The sequence below is a fragment of the Malaclemys terrapin genome, chromosome 1 (genome assembly GCF_027887155.1).
Source record: "Malaclemys terrapin pileata isolate rMalTer1 chromosome 1, rMalTer1.hap1, whole genome shotgun sequence".
In the NCBI taxonomy this organism is placed as follows: Eukaryota; Metazoa; Chordata; order Testudines; family Emydidae; genus Malaclemys; species Malaclemys terrapin.
The window spans coordinates 23485373-23505261 of record NC_071505.1 but is presented as its reverse complement, the minus strand read 5'-3'; the positions used below and the strand labels follow the sequence as shown (position 1 = coordinate 23505261).

The following is a 19889-nucleotide window of genomic DNA, read 5'->3' as shown; positions in this document are numbered from 1 at the left end:
CTCAGTTTCTCCATCTGTAAAATGGAAATTATGATGCTGAAATAAATGACAACCTTTGTCAAGGGCGTTGTGATGTATTGATGAAAAGCATTATATAAGAGGCTATTAATTATTATTAATTATTATTATTGTTATTATTTGTTTGTTATCATGGGAGATGTAGTCATTCAGGGAGTCTGGTCCATGGGAGGGAATGGGGGCCAGAACTACAACTTCAATGCATCATAAATAAATGCAGTATAATGCTTTTTGAACTGATTTAAAACTAAGTGTTTTGGGTCCTCTTTAAAAGAGAAAGGAAGTATTCTAATTCAGGTCAAACTGAGCCAAATGAAATACATTATTTCAATTTTCCCAACAGAAAATCAATCTTTTTGGCAAAATCAAAATTTTTGGTAGAAAATTGAAATTCTGCAAAAACTACCTTTTATGTTGGAATGATTTGTGATGGAAAATTCCTGACCATCTTTATCTAGTAGTATTATGGTAGCACCTGAAGGCCCCCAACAAAGATCAGGCCCTCATTGTGTGAGGCAGTGTATATACACATAGTAACAGACAGTCCCTGCCTCAGAGAAATTACTGTCGAAATAGGTATGATAGATGGGGAATCAGAGGCACAGAGAAGTGAAGTGACTTGCCCAAAGTCACACAGCAGGTCAGGGCAGAGAAGAATAGACATCAAGTCTCCACCCTGCCTCTCTGATGGGCAGTGAGTGGCAGGTGGGATTATAGGAGAAGAGTGAGCAGGAAGCTCTGTGTGAGAAGGTTTAGAGGATGACAAAGGTAATAAATAAGGAACTGGGACTGGAGGCTTGGGAGTCAATGAGAGTGGAGAATTAGTGTTTGTCAAAGAACACAGAACAACCGAAAGTAGAGGCTTTGTCTGTAGTGGAGGAAACCCTAGTGGTCAGTGGCCCAAAAATGTAGAAAGCAACAGAGGGTCTTGTGGCACCTTTAAGACTAACAGAAGTATTGGGAGCATAAGCTTTCGTGGGTAAGAACCTCACTTCTTCAGATGCAAGTAATGGAAATTTCCAGAGGCAGGTATAAATCAGTATGGAGATAATGAGGTTAGTTCAATCAGGGAGGGTGAGGTGCTCTGCTAGCAGTTGAGGTGTGAACACCAAGGGAGGAGAAACTGCTTCTGTAGTTGGATAGCCATTCGCAGTCTTTGTTTAATCCTGATCTGATGGTGTCAAATTAGTGACGTGTTCAACCTCCCTGGCCACACAATAGCAGATGTAAAGGTAGCCATCTTACAGCAAAAAAACTTCAGGACCAGACTCCAAAGAGAAACTTCTGAGCTCCAGTTCATTTGCAAATTTGACACCATCAGATCAGGATAAAATAAATAAAGCACAAACTGTGAGTGACAATGAAACTAATTTGCAGAAACATGAACCCTAAAAATAACAACAATATAGAAAACAAAGTACGTATCATTTCCTATTTAAGCACCATTGACTACCTAGAAGTCTGAATCTCCACCTAGAAGTGAACTTTAGTAGATCATAAACTGTAAAGAGCAAATAATTTCTTTGGCATAAAACAAATTTACACAGCTTTAGCTGAAACCAGTATAAAGTTAGTACTTTAATTGGCATTAAATCTAAAAAAACCTTGTGTGCCAAATTAAACTCCCCAATGTCAGACGTTAATGGTAAGCTGGTAAAGCTCCTCACAAGCATCTGCCATTTTGAGGGGCCTGTATTTCTGTGGAGACTCAAAAAATTAAAGAAGCCAAGCAATTTCTATCTTGAACAAGCAAAGAACTACAGGAAAATTGTGTATGTTACATCAGAGAGCTTTACTTTGAGGAAAAGAGCATAAGATCTCTCCCTACAATCTTTTATGCTTCACTTCAAGTACTTTGCATTAATGAGCTGAGCAACTCTTGAAAGCGAGAGGCGACCGCGAGTGCTATGCAGTAACACCCTAGTCAAATAGCTGCAAAATAATCCTATATATAATCTGAAATTATTTCAATTTTTGACATTTAAATAGTTGTTGCGGTTTCGGTAAATTGCCACTGCTGGGAAAAGGAGCAATATATATTTGTTTTCAACAATGTCTGATGTATCACTGTCTAGTTTTGTTTTGTTTTTTAAACTCAAGACAACGCACCACTAAGCACTGGGCAATGATATGTCATACAAGTAACATGTGTGAGACACATTTCTAATGCAAAACTCAAGTCCCCTTGTTTTGTGTCAGTAATACTTCTACTGTATGCATTGTAGCACTTAAGACATGGGGAACTAGCATTATCAGTGCTGGAAAAAATGTATCACGAAATTATTCAGATGTGATATTTTTCATGTCAGAAGCGAAAATCAGGATTACTGCTGAAATGGGGAGAGATTCTTGGAATGAATGGGAACTTAAAAACTGCACAGATTTATATAAAATAAGAGAACATTTTGTACCATACCTCTGACCTTACATTTTATACACCCAAATATTCATCAATGATTCTCTGTCTTTTACCAGAGCAAAATGGCATAAAATTACCCTTCTACTGATAATGTTTACATTAATCAATATTAGGTATAATGGCAGTTTCACATAAATCAAATGAGGTGTATGAAAACATCTAGTATTTTATGTTACATTAAACACATATTCACAAAATAAGTTTTAAACTAATGCATATATAATGCAGGTGTAAAATCCCCTGTATCTTTTTCTATGGCTCAAAATAAAATAATAATAATAATAATAAAATAATAATATCATTCTCTTCCCACCTTATGATACTTGGTGAGTTGAACCAACACTGAAATATAGGACAATTTAAATATACCATCTAAGAAAAAGATTCATTAGAATGCATTTATTAACATAATTTTATTAAATTGCTTTAATGACAGAAACTTTACTAGAGAAAATCTGAAAAGCTATAGAGTGTACATAAAGATATACAGTTTGATGAGAGCTATATCTCACAGTTGATATATTTTTTAACCAAAATACACTTTTATCTGTTTTTCATAATGAATATATTTCTTTTAAATGTCTCCAATCTTATTTTTGTTTTTATTTTTTAAACTATTTTTATTGCAACACCAAATATCTGGCCTGGAACTGTAATAGTGACTGTTCTCTCCCTCCCCCTCCCCCCTCCCCCCCCACGCGCCGCACTCAGTTCTATCAGACACTGTTTTGTTTAAATACTAACTAGCACAGCACTGTGGATTTAAAATCAAATAAAATAATATTAATTTCTCATGGTGCTGTTGGTTTCCCTTATGAACTGCGTTTCTTGTAGACTGAAAGCTCAGAATCTTAAAAGAGATTCTGTTCTGCAGACCAAAGTTCTCAGTGGGAGACAAGGGAGAGGGGTCAGTCAAGGAGTCAAAAAACAAAACAGACATAAAACACACTTGCGATCCTCAGCTTTAGATATCATCAGAAAGTGGGAATAAAAAGCAGAAACACATGGCACATTGAGAATACTGTATCACTTATGGCTTATAACCAAAGCAGCAATTAAACACCTTTTATCAGTCCGTAAAATGCCTTCCTTTTTTAAGAATTCAGAGAGACACACACACACAAAGACAAATCCTTTCTGAGCAGCAATGAAAACTTAATAACCTACCATTTTCTTTGCACTCTTCAGGAGGTTTAGCCTTTTTCGCAAGTCGTGGATCCAGCCATGATGTTGTCTTTGTGTTATGGCTGAAAAGAAAAGAGATCACTCTGAGCAGACACATACTGAAAGGAATCAAGTTTATTCCTTAAGAAAAAAAGGGTTAGTCCAACAAAATTGCAATCGATACACTTAATTTGCTTACTGGTTCTAAGTAGCCCTGAAGGAGGTGTAAGAGTAATTGTGCAAGGCAGCTGTAAATTTGGCAACCTCAGCTCCCTGTCCTCAAAGCAGCTATTTTTATTAAAATCAACTAGAATGTTGCCAAGTTAACCTCATTGAAAATGCAGAACTCATCCAGAGCAAAAGGAATTTATTACAAATACAGTGTTCTCTAGTTGAATGAGTGAGGTTGACAGGATTCCATACCATCCTCAGAGTTTTTGGATAGAATTATTTTCATCTTAAACCTGTCCTTTTCATACATACGTGTTTGTTATTTCTTAACAGCCATGCTGGCAAGGCATTGCAAAAATGATGCAAATTACAGTGTGCTCCTGCAAAGTCTACATTTTCTAACAGAGTGATTAATGACACTTTGTTTAACCAACCTTTATCTATTCCATATCTAATTCTTCTACCACGATAAGATGTATTTTGCTCAAGCTGAATGAATCATGTGGCTATTTTGCTATATTCAGAATAGATCTTTCAGGAATCAGCAATGAAATAGTCTCTGAACTGGTACAAATTGTTTTCCAGGAGAGTATTTTGCCAAATGAATTGACACACAGAGCATCTAATCAGAGTTAAAACAAGCTTTTTTAATGTATACCCTTTCCACTTCCTTTTGAATTTGGAGCCAAATAAAAAATACAATGCCAAGAAAGGAAGGCTATAAAATGGGAAGGAGATGTAACAATTATTCTCATATTTGCACAGGTGCCTGTCTTCTAACACTGACATCCCTTTCTAAGGCATGTTTTATTTATCTAACACATCCTAGGAGGCTGCTCACTTTGTACAGTTTTATATATTACTGAATTATTTAGATTATTAATATAACATTTGCTGTCTAATTTAAAATGTATTTAAAGCATTTGTTGTAAATGTTAGTGAAAAGTAGACAGAACCAGGCAGCCAGTCAAAAATTGATCTGGATACATTTTGTAATTTATCAATTACTGGTATTGATTTATATACATAGTGAGATCTGGTCCAGTGGTGTGATCCTTCCATTAAGCATAAGAAAGTCCTGCTTTCTAATCCCTACTCCTATCCTGACTACCTATGTACTCTTGGGTATGTCAATTCTCCTCTTTGCCTTGATTTCACCAATAATAATAAGGCCAATTTTCAAATTTGGACGCCTGAAGTAGCCACTTAAATTTGTATTCAGGCATTTAAATACCCATTTTAGGCATTGGGAGCAGGTGGCTTTCCTACCCTACACCAAAACACAGTCTACAGATGTTGAATAAAGTCCCACCCTCCTCTGGGTTGTGGCTTTATTTATGTAGAAATTAATAATAATAAAGTAACTTCCAACCCAAGCCTTCAACCCATACTTTAAATCATCTGTGGCTAGGGTTCTTCCCTGAGGACTGTTCTGCCTAGAGCTTCTCTAGAACCACTCCCACCTGCCTGTAAGCTAGGGTAGGGATAGTGAGCCCCACTTGCTACAGTGGGTCAGCAGGAATCCACCAGCACTTTCCTTCAGGCTTCCTCGAATAATAATAAATAGCTCTTATATAACACTTTCATCAGTAGATTAAAGCACTTTGCAAAGAAAGTCAGTATCATCACCCCCATTTTACAGATAGGAAAAACTGAGGCACATAGCTGTGAAGTGACTCCCCTAAAGTCACCCAGCAGCAGAGCCAGAAATAGAACTAAGAACGCCAGAGTCCCAGTTGAGTGGTCTATCCACTAAGTCACTTTGCCTCAGCCTAGAGCAACTTAAGAACTCTTCAACATGTTACCAAATCTATATGATGAGTTGATGCATCATTTAAGCACACATTTAAGTCAACGCTCATAGTAGGTGTCTAAAATGGGTTTTTATTTAGGCACCAAAAAGGACATTTAGGTGCCAAATTTAGGCACCTGAGTTTGAAAACTAAGAGCAATATTATTATTTAAAGTGTGAACTAGTGACTTGCATTTTCCAAGGATTTTGTTAAATCTAAGAAATTAACCAGAAAACAGTTAAGTACTGTTCCAACATAGGTGTAACTTTCCTAAAGACTCAACTTCTCCTTGTTTGTAAGCTGTGGCCAGGATAAGCAGTTAATAATCTAATTAAAACACCAAAACCTAACCAGTAAGCATAGCAAACAATAGGAGAGAAAGAGGAAGGCAGAACAAGGACATTATATTAATATACATAACAACACTAATATCACACTGTTACACAAACTAGGTGCACACATTAATGTTGCTGAACCATTAAAACCCTTTTAAAATTATTCTTAATATCAGCTATCCACACTGCCACTCATACTAACCATCAGTGGTCAGCTGGCTTCTTGCAGGTGTCGTAACAGATGCGAGTCCCGCGGACAGATTTGAAAGAGAAGGTAGTGGTTTTACAGATTAGTTCAGATTAGTCCATTTATACAGGGCAGCTTGAGAGGAAATGCAAAGGCAATTGAGAAAGTGCACAAACAGGCATTCAAGGCTGGTATCACTGACTGAGTGAAAGGGGTGAGGTGATGCAGTAAAAGCATCCAGAAAGAAATATAGCTGCAGTGCAATTAACATTTTTCCCTGGCTTCTCTTCGGTTATTCAGCAAAGAACCCTACTTCATCACTGGAAGGCATGCTCAGAAAGTCTCCCCTACATCATTTCCATGAGCCTGATTACTGTATGTTGTAACTGAACTGAAAGGCAGGTGTAGAATTCCTGAACAAAATTACATCTCTGCTACTGAGGGCAAGATTCCCCCTTGAAATCAAAAGCAGCTTCTTAAAGCCAAAAGCCATGGAAAGAGTTTCGATGTCAAAGTTCCCATAGGCTTTTACACTATGCTATGCCCCCGGAACATGGTAGTAGTGAAAGATTTTAATTCATCCTAATTTGTTTACCAGTGTACAAGGGAGAAATTGTGCAGAAGCCTAGAGTCTATGTACGTAGAAGTCTGTGAATCTGCTGAATAATGTCTAAAATACAAAATGAAAGTAGCTAAACCTAATAATGTAGCCAAAAATCAATTACATAATTATTGCTGTTTTAACTGAAATTGCCAATACGATGTACTAGTGGGCTATAGAAATGTTTTATTATAACCAAAGTATGATATTAACACAGGAAAATTATGAAGTTTCATGCAAAAATTATTCTCCATATGGCTTATGTGGAATGAAAGGAAGGATTGTCCACTGGTTAGGGTGCCAGCCTGGAACTCAGAAGACCTTGGTTCAATTCCCCACTCTGCTACCGACCTCTTGTATGACCTTAGACTCTTTGTGCTCCTGTTCCCCAGCTGTAAAATGTGGATGATAGCATTTTCCTACCTCACCAGAGTATTGTAAGGATAAATACATTTCAGAGTATGAGGTACTCAGACACTGTAATAATGGGGGCCATATATGTGCCTATGATAGAGTGACAGAAATTGATGGTAGAACTCTGTCTATTTTCAGGAGTGTGGAGGGCACAACACAAAATCTACTACCGCACTTGGCACCACTAAACCTAAGACTGGTCTATACCTAAAACTTAGGTTGATCTAGCTACGTTGCTATATAGTAAAGCTGACCTAAGCCCCAGTGTAGACCTAATAGTACCTCTTGGAGAAGTGGATTTACTAGAGCAATGGAAGAAGTCCTTCCATTGTTGGAGAAAGTGTCTACACTACACTACATTACAATGTCACAGCTGTACTGTAATGTAGCACAGCTGCACCACTGTAGAGTTTCTAGTGTAGATATACGATACCTCTAGATATCAAAGGTGAATGGTGCCATAAGATATACATACACAGGAATACTAATAGTGCTCTCTCACTAGAAGGGGAATGGAGATTGAAGTATCCTGTTACCGCTAGGGTGGTGTCCTGGAGCGGGCAGCAATGCAATACAACAGTGTGAACATTACTGCTGCTCATGCTGATGAGGCAGCTATAGGGCTATCCATTTTCACATAACCTGAGCCCACTTAAAAACAAAATTTACTGCATGCTGAAAATGTACATAGAAATGTTCAGCTTGGGACCAAGTTACAACTTTTGAGAAAAACTGCTCTGCACAGGGGTTGAGGTTCACCTCTCGGTGCAGCAGAAAAGCAGGAAAATGCACATAGAAGCATTAGATGCCCGTTACTGAGGCACAACAGGCTGCCTAGCTAATGTTACTGTGTGTGCCAGTGTCCTCAGATATTGGACACTGAGGGCCAGATTTCTGAAGATATGCAGTCACCTAAAGATACAGATAGGTACTTTTGAAAATCCCACAAGCTGCCTAAGTCCTTAACTCCCATAGGAGTTAGGCTTCTACGTGCTTTTGAAAATCCCACTGGGTGCCTATTTGCATCTTTGGGAGCCTAAATACCTTCAAAAATCTGGCCTCAACAATGCATTTCCTAATTTTTGTGGATATGTGCAAGACACCGCACTATTTTAGTGTCGTTTTTGTTTGATGAAATAGCATTAGCAATCTGTCAGTTTCAAGCGCTTTGACAGATTCAATCTCTTGTATTAAGAGAGACTTCAGACAATCTTCTGAAACATTTCTGAAAGGAATATGGGCCGTAGTTTCCAAGAGTAATTGTCTTTAATGTCTCTTGAAAACACCATAAATTAATTGCAAACGGTGGCTCTCTCCAGCTATGTAATTTGCATGTTATTGTGAAATGCCTTATGAAAGGGATATTTGCCAGTATATAGTTCAAGACAGCTGAGAGACAGCTCACATATGGGTTTTTCAATGTACTGCACAGCATTCAAGAAGGTCCACAATGTAAAAGTTCAGGCAAAGGAGAACATATGAGACAGACAGAGATCCAATATCCCACTGTATTTCTTCTGCCTTTTTGATTTTTTGTTCTAAATGCTCAGCCTTTTACTCATATCTCAGGCAGAGCTCTGTATGTGTAACATTTTTCAGCTGGATTAATACTGATTTCAATCAGTTTAGTTAAGATATGTGCAGGTACAGTGACAGCAAAATAGGGCTCTAGAATTGCAATTTTGTAGTCCCTCTTCTCTTGGCTGTAATCAGGGGGGAAAGTAACGTAAAGGACTTACCAGTACGCCGGAGTACTGAGCGGTGGCGTGGCCTCAACCGGAAGAGGCATGGCCTCAACCGGAAAAGATTTCAAGATTTAAAGCCCTGGGGCTCTGGCTGGGAGCCCCAGGGCCTTTAAATCACCCCAGAGCTACCAGCTGCAGAGGCGGCTGGGAGCCCCAGGGCTCAGAGGCGAATTAAAGGGCCTGGTGCTCCGGCCGCTGCAGGGAGCCCCGGGCCCTTTAAAGCGCCGCCGAACATTTCCTCAATTTTAGTAAATTCGCCAGTGTCAGAACAGTTTGTCACTGGGTACAAGGAAATGGCCTTGGAGAGAATAAGTCAAGGGTGGCTTGTCTTAGTTTCCTACTATGAGTTATATTAGGGCCCCAAGATCAGTAGCGGCATATGATCATACTATGCTTGATAGGAAACTCATCAATTCAGTGTGGCATGTAAATATTGTACAAGAATAACGGGAGCCTAGGAATCAATCTCAGAGGAGCCTGATGATGCAGAACTCTCCAGGAGACGATGGTGATACTGGTACAGACAGGCCTCATTCACAGATAGAAGGGGAGCCCTGTCTCCTGATGTGCACCGTAGAGATGCACTGTAAAAAAGAGATACGGGGAAAGGTCCTGAGGAGGTTTGTATCATCATTTGGGGTGGCAGAAAGAACCTAATCACCTCAGTTTTCCAGGTCCCAGTTCAGCAAAGCACTCAAGCATTCTCATTTAAAAATACATGCTTAGGGATTTACTGAATAGTGGTAGATTTATGCATTTACTTAAAGTTAAGAATGAGATTAAATGCTTTGCTGAATTGGGGCTTTACAGAGCTTTTAATATTGTTGTATTTATTTTAATAAGGCACCAGTGGGCATTGTTTACAAATAATCCAAAGGAGCCAGTGCCTATTGACCTTTGCCTATTGCACCTATTGACAGTGCAAGGTTCATCTCTTCTCTTAAGCATTTGCTTCACTGGAGGGCTAAAGGATTTTTTGTAACAGCTTTTTGGACAAGAGGAAAATTGAAAAAACATTATAAATTAAATTTATGGAGATATCCTATCTCCTAGAACTGGAAGGGACCTTGAAAGGTCATCGAGCCCAGCCCCCTGCCTTCACTAGCAGGACCAAGTACTGATTTTGCCCCAGATCCCTAAGTGGCCCCCTCAAGGATTGAACTCACAACCCTGGGTTTAGCAGGCCAATGCTCCAACCACTGAGCTATCCCTCCCCCCCCCTCAGATGATTATGACTTGTGTGTGCAAACTGAGACGGGTCACACTCATCAGTTCTGTTTAAAGTGGGAGAAAAGAGGCAGAACTGGAGACTTCTGTTGGAATATGCTATTTACAAATAGCCATTTTAATTATTGCATGTTCTTGTTATCATATATTCTAAATAAAAATAAATGCAGGGGATTGACTCCTGTTTAGATGCCTATGTTTGAATATTTGGATGTATATATAAAAGGGAGGCTGTAAGGGAGCACCAAGAACTGTGTGTGAATTGCTCCTCATAACAAATATTGGTGAGCATCACATGGAGGTATGTGTTTCCTGTTTTTTCTCTTAGGCTAGATCTACACTACCCGCCTGAATCGGCGGGTAGAAATCGACCTCTCGGGGATTGATTTATCGCGTCCCGTCGATCCCCGAATTGACGCTCTTACTCCACCAGCGGAAGTGGGAGTAAGCGCCGTCGACAGAAAGCCGCAGAAGTCGATTTTGCCGCCGTCCTCACAGCGGGGTAAGTCGGCTGTGATACGTCGAAATCAGCTACGCTATTCACGTAGCTGAATTTGCTTATCTTAAATCGACTCCCCCCTGTAGTGTAGATGTACCCTTAGCCTATCAATGTTAACTCACCTAGGCAAACACACAGTCACGCACCTATTTCAAAAATGGAAACAAACCAACCAACCTATGTATGCTCTACAGAAGTATCACTGAACCATCCTGAGAACTTTGTGTCTGAAATGACTTGTCTACTTAGACCTAGGGGAAGAGACAGCGCCTTCCAATGTGTTTTGTATGGTGTTAAACTGGCCATCCGTGATTAACAATAATAAAGTATACAGATAGTTATCCTTCTTTTTATCAAATTGCTTTTGCTTCCCTTCTAAGTCTGCCACGTTCATTCCAATGGGAGTGTTTTGCTATACGAACTTGCTTAAAAATTTAGTTAGGTTAGTTTGAGGAGAACTCAAATATTCTCCCCTTGAAATCTAAATCCTCTGCATATACCTGGGAAAGCTAAAGAAACTGAGATCACTTATTGCTTGGAGTCCTTGGAGTTTAAATGAACAATTCACAAAAACCTCAAATGTAGCAGGAATAGAAACTGCACAGTAATGACATTTTTTTCCACCTAGTGTGATTTACATTTTAAAATGTCTGGTTTTATCTATAATTTAATAATCATGATATGGTGTTTACCACTCTTTGGGGAGATGGTGTTAAACAAATAGGTTTTTGTTGTCTTTTTATCTTTCTGTTTTTCACTAAAGCAAACGGAGCCTCTTTTATGCCATTAACCAAACTGACTCATAAACAAAGAGGCAATTTAACGGCATCTCCACAGCATGGCATCTAAGCTTAACCCTGTGAAATCTGAACAATATGAAGAACCAAATGATCAAAGAGATCGCATTTAGTTCAGGACCTAGCAAATAATCTTACATTTTGGAGGCTGAGCATTTCTGTATTCTAACACTTACATTATTCAAAAATCTATCTTAATTTTTTGCACATATTTATTGCACTCTTTTTATCCAGTCTGGACCTCTGATTTCTCGGCTTAATGTAACATAGACTGGCGCAAGTGAAAGATGGTGATTGCTACAACTGTTGTATAAACCATCACATTTTCAGTAAAGAAAGGAAGCTGCACCATCAAAAGAATTTATGGGTAGGCTTTGCTTTATAAACAGCAGAGTTATTTGCATTCACTTTATTTCTTGTGAAATATATGTTTGTTTTCAACTGAATTGATTCCTGTAGTTCTTATCACTGTAGCAACTTGGTGTTTTCGTTACAAAAAATAACATACATAAATCATACAGCTTTTCTTGCACAGGGTTAAAAAATAGTTATACATTATACAGTTCCACAGTGACTTCTATCAAAGCATGAAAAAATGTGCAAAAAAATTACATATGTGCATGGGGAAAGAATCAGAAGCATGTTTGAGCTACCCCTCAGGAAAGCTCACATATGGTCTATTTGGGGGAAGTTACTATGTTTATTATTTTTTCTTGAATACGCATATTTTGCCCTTTTCAGCAAAGATCACTTGTGTTTCAACAATTTCTGCTCTTTTCAGACTTGCATACTCTTGAGGCTATCTAGAGTGTTAGTCATGTTATTAGCACATACAGAAGTGTAAGAAGTGCAAGCTTTATTTAGTTTGGTGATTTTATACATTTTATGAAAACATCACCGCAAAATTGTCTCTAAAATAAGAATCTGAAAAGAATGTTAAACCATTCTAGAGGCCACAGTAATAGAAATAATAAGTAACAATAATATAAAGTGAAGTTTTTTTATATTCTTTGTAAAGTTATATTGCTTGCAAAGCCCTCTTAAAGGAGGGATATATGTTACCATTTCTTTTCTGAGTGTCATTTGGGGACATAGTGATTTTTCCTCTCTGTTTCTTGTGAACTGCAGCGGCAGTCAAAAAAGTGTTAGGAACCAGCAGGAAAGGGATAGGTAATAAAACAAAAAAATATCATATGCCACTATATAAATCCACAGTACACCCACACCTTTAATACCGCATGTAGCTATGGTCATCCCATCTGACAAAAGATATGTTAGAATTGGAAAAAGTGCAGAGAAGGGCAAAGAAAATGATTAGGGATATGGAACAACTTCCATATAAGGAGGGATTAAAAAGACTGGGACAGTTCAGCTTGGAAAAGGGATGATTAAAGAGGGGATATGATACAGTGTATAAAATCATGAATGACATGGAGAAAGTGAATAGGGAAGTGTTATACTTCTTCACATAACACAAGAACTAAGAGTCACATGAAATAAATAGGCAGTAGGTTTAAATCAAACATAAGGAAGTGCTTCTTCACACAACACACAGCCAACCTGTGGAATTTGTTGCCATGGGATGTTGTGAAGATCCAAAGTATTATTAGACTGTGACCTGCTCTTGAACAAAAAAGCTAACACTTCCTGTTGGGATGAGTTGCAAACAGTTCTATGTGAGGAACACCCAGGTTTGAAAAATGAGTCTTAATATATCTGGCCAGAGAGACCACTTGTGGTCTCTGCCGAAAGATCTGCTCAAGTGGTCTGCCAGACACTTCTAGACACCTGGAAGGTGGGACCTTTGAGGTGAATAATGATCGTTATAAAAAAACTGCCAAAGCTGCATCACCTCCTGACAGAGACGATTCAATCTGTCTCTCCTTTCTGTTAACACAGAGCATTGCTGCTGTGTTGGCCATAAGAACAAGTAGAGTCTTTCCCTTGATGAGGGGAAGGAAAGCCCAATAGGCTAGACGAACGGCTCTTAAATCTCTTATGATTATGTAAAGAGCTAAATCTTGGCCAGATAAGAGACTTTAGGTCCAAAGATTCCCCAGAAGGGCTCCCCAACCCACAGAAGAAGCATCTGTAACCAGTCAATGTGGGTGGTGGTGGGGGGTCGAAGGGAACTCCCACATGTGCATTGGTTGGGTTCATCCACCAATTCAAAGACTCCTGTGGATAATTGAACCAGCATGTCCAGTGGGTTGACTAATCAGGGAATACACTGAGCTCACCGAGCTCTGCAACTTCCTGAGATGAAGTCTGGCATGCCGAACCACATATGTCCATGAGGCTATGTGCCCTAGAAGTCTGAGGCAGTTCTTTACAATCATGGCAGGATGAGTCTTCAGGTCTAATGAAATGGCTAACAGTCTGGAATCTGACTTGCAGGAGGAAAGCCTGGCTACTGTAGAAGCCAAGACCGGTCTTATAAACTCTATCCTCTGAACAGTGGAGAAGACTAACTTGTCTTCATTGATCAGCAGACCCAAAACTATGAAGAGGGACTGGATCTTGATCACACTGAAGTCTACCTGGCTTTTGGCCCAAACTCTCACCAACTAGTTGTCCAGGTATGGAAATACTTGTACTCCTGTTTTTCTTAGGAAAATGCAGCCACCACTGCCATGCATTTTGTAAATACTGGTGGGGCCACAGATAAGCCAAAGGGCCAGACTGTAAACTAATAATGGGAGTCATTGACCATAAACCTGAGGAATGTCCTGTGGCTTTTATGGATAGTCACAGGGAAATATACCTCCCTCAAGTCAAGGGCAGCTTACCAGTCACTGGGATCCAGAAGGGAATAATGAATGCCAGAGTGATCATTCAAATTACATTTTCTTTATATATTTGTTCAGTTCTCACATGTCTAATGTGGATCTGAGACCTCCTTTTTTCCTTTGGCATTAGGAAGTGGCATGAATAAAACCCTTTCCCTCTGTGGAGAAGAGGGACCTCCGCGGTGGCTCCCAACAGGAGGAGAGCCTGGACATCCCAAGTGAGGCCTCCTTGTGAGAATATGGTCTCTGAAGAGGAATGGGGAAGGGAGGATAGAAACATGTCAAATAGTGTATACCAATTTCACGATGCTTAGGAACCACTGATCTGGTAATAGGGTCCAAACACATTGGGATAATCTGTTGGAAAAAACAAGAATAGAAGAAACAGGCATAAGGCAAGTTGGTAAGCTGTCCTCAACAAGGCAGTGAAATGGACTGCTTGGCATTTCCAGGCTGTCTAGAAGAACTTTATGAAGACAAACAATGAGGAGGTGGTAGTTTCCTCCTATGACGTTTCCCTTTCTTCCCAGACTGACTCAGTTTCCTAGGCAGAAAGGACGGGTAATGGTGGAATGACTGAGGGTGGAATTGCTTCTCTTTAAGGAGTGGAGTGTAAATCTCCAATGACTTTAACACAGCCCTGGAGTCCTTAAAACTGTGAAACTAATCATCAGTCTGCTGAGAAAAGAGGGTTGGTCCCTCAAAAGAGAGATCCTGGATAGTCTGTTGGATCTCCTGTGGAAGACCCCAGACCGGAAGCCATGAAAAAATGGTTATTAACCTTTCATGACTGTTGTTCTTTGAGATGTGTTGCATATGTCCATTCCACTCTTGATATGCGTGCACCCTGCACACAGTTGACAGAACATTTTCCATCAGTGGTACCCATTGAGGCAGGTTGAGTGCCTCTGTTGCCATGCACCAGCAAAACAGCTATAAAGGGCCCAGATGACCCTGAGCCTCCTCAGTTCCTTCTTTCCGGATAACTCAGATGTAAGGAGTAGGAGGGTGGGTCGTGCAATGGACACGTGCAACACATCTTAAAGAACAACAGTTACAAAAGGTTAGTAATATCTTTTTCTTCTTCAAGTGTTTGCACATGTGCATTCCACTCTTGGTGACACTCAAGCAGTAATATAGACAGTGGGATCAGAGTTTATGTACACACAGACAGTAGTACAGCTTGACCAAATTTGGCATCATCCCTAGAGTATGGGGTGATAGCATAATAGAAGGCAAAAGTTTGACCCAATGACCAGGTTGCTGCTTTACAAATCTCCTGGATAGGGACCTGCGTGAGGAATGCCACTGAGGTTGCTTGTGATCTTGCGGACTGAGCAGTCAGCTTGTCAGTCAGAGAACTGCCTGCCAGATCATAACAGACAGTGATACAGGAAGTTATCCAAGATTGAGTTCTTTCAAAAGAGACTGAAAGACCTTTCATTCTGTCTGCTATGGCTCTGAACAGCTGGGTGGATTGCCAAAAAAGTTTGGTCCTGTCTATGTAGAACGCCAGTGCTCTTCTAATGTCCAATGTGTGTAGCAGTAGCCTGTCCCTATTTGTGTATAATTTTGGGTAAAATAAAGGTAACTATATTGATTGGTTGATATGAAAATTTGGTACTACTTTAGAGAGAAAATTCAGATGAGGGTGTAAGTATACCTTATTTTTAAAGAAAACTGTATACAATGGTTTGGATGTCAGGGCACACAGTTCAGTGATCCTTCTGGCAGAGGTGATAGCTATTAGGAAAACCACCTTCCACAAAAGGTGTAGTAAGTAGCACATTGCTAAAGGCTCAAATGGTGATCCCATAAGTTTCAACAAGACCAAGTTCAAGTCCCATGGGGAAACAGGTTCCCTTATTTGTGGGTACAACTTTTTGAGGCTCTAAAGGAATATGATTTTCATATCATTAGAAAATATTGAACAGTTATCCATGTGAGGATAGAAAGATGATATTGCTGCCAGGTGAACCTTTATAGAGGAAATTGTTAAGCCTTGTTGCTTCAGGTGCAACAGATAGTCTAGTATGTGTTGAATTGAGGACTCTGGTTTGACAACCCCAAATAGAGAATCGTCTCAATTTTGACAGGTAGGCAGCCCTGGTCGAGGGCTTTCTACTACTTAGTAAGACATCGCAAACATGCTCTGAGCAAGCCTGCTCCTTGGGATTTAGCCATGTAGTTTCCAGGCTGTTAAATGGAGGGTCTGCAGGTTCAGGTGGAGCAGCCAATTACAGTCTTGGGAGACCAAATCCAGGTGCAACAGGAGTGAGACTGGAGTTGCCAATGAAAGGTCCAGTACAGTAGAAAACCAGTGTTGGTGGGGCCACACTCAGGCTATTAATATAACCTGGGTGTGAGCCTGCTTGATCTTTAGTAGCACTCTGTGTTGTAGTGGGATTTGGGGGAAAGTGTATTAGAGCTGTTCTGTCTAGGGTAGCAGGAAGACATCTGTAATGGAGCCTGGACTGAGGCCGTGCAGGGAGTAGAATTGATGACATTTTCTGATGGACTTGTTTGCAAACAGATCTATCTGGGGAGTCCATCACCACTGGAAAATGCATCTGGCTACATCCGGGCAGAAAGACCACTTGTGTTGACTCGAAAATGACCTGCTCAGACAGTCTGTTAACTTGTCTACATATCTGGAAGGTAAGAGGCCTCAAGGTTGATAGAATGGAACATTCCTGCTTCCTGACAAAAGAGTGATGAGCGAGCTCCTCCCTGATTGTTGCGGTAAAACATTGCTGAGGTGTTGTCTCTGACACTGTGACAACAAGCAGATCCCCCCCCGACCTCCCTCCCGATATGATATAGGAAGGCCTGGCAGGTAAGACAAACTATTCTGAGTTCTCTGAGGTTTATATGAAGAATGAGATCCCTTGAGGACCATAGACCCTGAATTCAGAGGGGCCCCAGGCGAGCTCCCCACTCTAGAGCCAATGCATCTGAGACCAGAGTCAAAGATTGAGGGTGCAGGAAAGAAATGTCTGCACAAACTTTGAAGGGTTCAGTAAAATTATAACCCACAAAGGTACTGTGAGCACAGGTACTGTGTGCCCAGATGATGGAGGCTTGGAGAGTAAACTGAGGCCAGCCACATCTAGAGGGGCCTAAGGGTGCAGCCTCGCATGTTGTACTACATATGTGCATGAGGCCATGTGCCCCAGGAGCCTCATACAGCTTCGGGTTGTTGTGATTGGATGAGTCTTGAGGTGCCTATCTGAAAAACCTGAGAAGCCACATAATATTTGCACTCTGCCCTTTTAGAGGTGGGGAAAGGGATGCCATAGTGCCTAAATTGGATCCACAGTGGCCTCATTTAGAGGTGAGGTCACTCTGCAAGGACCTGCTGTGGCCAGAATTTCAACCAGGCAATGTGATTTCTTACTCCACCTGTATTCCCAGGTTTAAGGCAACCCATGCTAACAATTCTCAGTGTTCTTTATAGTCACCTGGGTGAGGGAAAGGTCCCTTGCTGAGATTGCCTTGTCAGGGGAGGATGATTCATAGATTCAAGGACTGGAAGGGACCTCGAGAGGTCATCGAGTCTAGTCCCTTGCCCGCATGGCAGGACCAAATCTGTCTAGACCATCCCTGATAGACATTTATCTAACCTACTCTTAAATATCTCCAGAGATGGAGATTCCACAACAAGAGAGAGCCAGAACTGGTTGGGGTTGCTCTTCCTCCATTTCTTGACCCACAGGGTCCTGCTGAGCTGGCTCAGGAATGGGTGCTGCCTGGTGCATTGGTGCTGCATGTGTCTGCAAGGCCACTGACTAGGAGTGCTCAAAATACGATCTGGAAACCAAGGGAAAGCCCCATCCATTCCAAAAAGGGCCCTGGGCAGTTACCTGGCCAGCCACCCAATGATACTCCTAAGGAAGGGTCCGTGGTAGGGTAGTAGTGTCTCAGGGAGGAGACAGTGAAAGGAGCTCTGAGGCTGGGAGGTGGAGGACCCAAACTCTGATTCAGCAGAAAACAACTCTCCTTCCGCTGACAACAGAGGTGCAGTTCCAGACAGTGCTGGTGGATGGTGCCAAGCTGGAGAGGCATACAGAGTGGCAAGCATCACTTGTTTCCCCTTTGACAGTACTGAAGGGTGAGCCATCTGAGGTAATTGGGACTGGCACGGTACTGAGCACTGTAACGATGTTACTGGTTCCCCTGCATCTGCCAGCACCAACTCTTGAACTGCCAGCTATACCGGGACCAATAAACTTAGGAGATCTCTGGCTGCTGCAAATCCTTCCAGTGTGGTCGGTATCAGGATGGGGTCGGTACGGTGCGGTGTTGCAGATATGGAAGCTCCTTCTGGCTCTGGACTTGACAGTACTTGCCTAGGTGCCAGAGTCAACAATGCTGTCTTCTGCAGTGCCAAAGCAGATGAGTGCTTAGACTTAAACATCACTCTACTCTTAACCCCATGCCTACCAGACTTCGGTACCGGAGATCTTCTCCTCTCAGCAATCTCATTAGAAATCTTATGCCTCTTCTTAGGCACTGGGGATGGTGAGTGGTGTCAAGACTCAGGCACGGTAGGAGGCACACTCCTAGACCAATATCGAGGCACTATGTGCTGAGACTGACCAACTTGGCTCAGATGGATGTCTCAAGGCCACCTCCATAAGTAGAAACTTTAGCCTGGCTTCATGGTCTTTCTTTGTGCAAAGCTTTAAGTCCTTACACTCCCTGATATGAGTTTCCCTGAGGCACTTCAAGCAACTTGAGTGTGGGATGCTTAGAAGCATAGCCTTATTGCAGGAAATGCAGGGCTTGAAGCCTGGTGACCAAGGCATTCCCCGGTACCAACTGAAACCTTTAGGTGGTGTAAAACCAATTAACTATACTAAAACACTAATATTAGTAATAACAATAAACTATTTACAACAAAATACAAGAATACATAGTACAAAGTCGACTGAAAGCAATTGCAAAAGCAAGATGAGCATTACAGTGACCATCACAGGCAGTAAGAAGGAACTGAGGGGTTTGGGATTGGCTAGTCCCTTTATACCTGTGTCACAGGTGTGTTGCAGTAAAGGGTGCCACTGAGGGAAAAATTTCCAGTGACGGTGCACAGGATGTGCACACATCAAGAGTGGAATGGACATGTGCAATCACTCAAAGAACACCTACGCATCATTATCATAAATGCTCTGGCTCTGGCTACAGAGCCTGCCCCATCCAGTGGAGCCTGGAAAGAGGTCCTAGCCACCAGCTTACCTGCTTCAATTGCTGCTGGAAACTTTTGCCCGGCATCCTCTGGCAACCTGTCCACAAACTTGAGAACATTGTCCCAGATGGAGAAATCATATCTAGCCAGCAGGCTTGCTGGTTTGAGATACAAAATTGGAGGCCAGCAGTAGAATAAATTTTTCTATTGAAAAGATCAAGTTTCTTTGCCTTTTTTTGTCTTTGGAGTAGAAGACTGCTATCCCTCATTCACTGTGGAGTCCACCAAGGAACTCAGGGAGATGGTGGTAAAAGTGTGCATATCCCTATGAGGGCTCATGGTACCTCCACTCAGTCTTTTTGTCTGTTGGGGGCAGAGAAGAGGCATTTGCCACAATATCCTTGTGGGCTCCAGAATGGCCTTATTTATAGGGAGAGTTACTTGGGATATCCCTGCTGATCCCAAAATGTCTACTAACCTATAGGAGCTCTCTTGAACTACCTCCACTTGTATTACCTCTTTAACAGGTCCTTATAGGCCCTGTA

The 19889-nt window shown here is 41.1% G+C and overlaps 1 protein-coding gene across 9 annotated transcripts in view; it reads right to left on the bottom strand.

Annotated features, from left to right (window-relative positions):
• MAGI2 (membrane associated guanylate kinase, WW and PDZ domain containing 2) overlaps positions 1–19889 on the bottom strand; it is a 1104792-nt gene that overhangs the window by 338808 nt on the left and 746095 nt on the right. For all 9 annotated transcript variants that reach the window (XM_054017487.1, XM_054017504.1, XM_054017538.1 and 6 more), the window contains one exon: positions 3605–3684. In XM_054017487.1, the coding sequence (XP_053873462.1) occupies positions 3605–3684 (80 nt within the window). The remainder of the gene's footprint in view (positions 1–3604; positions 3685–19889) is intronic.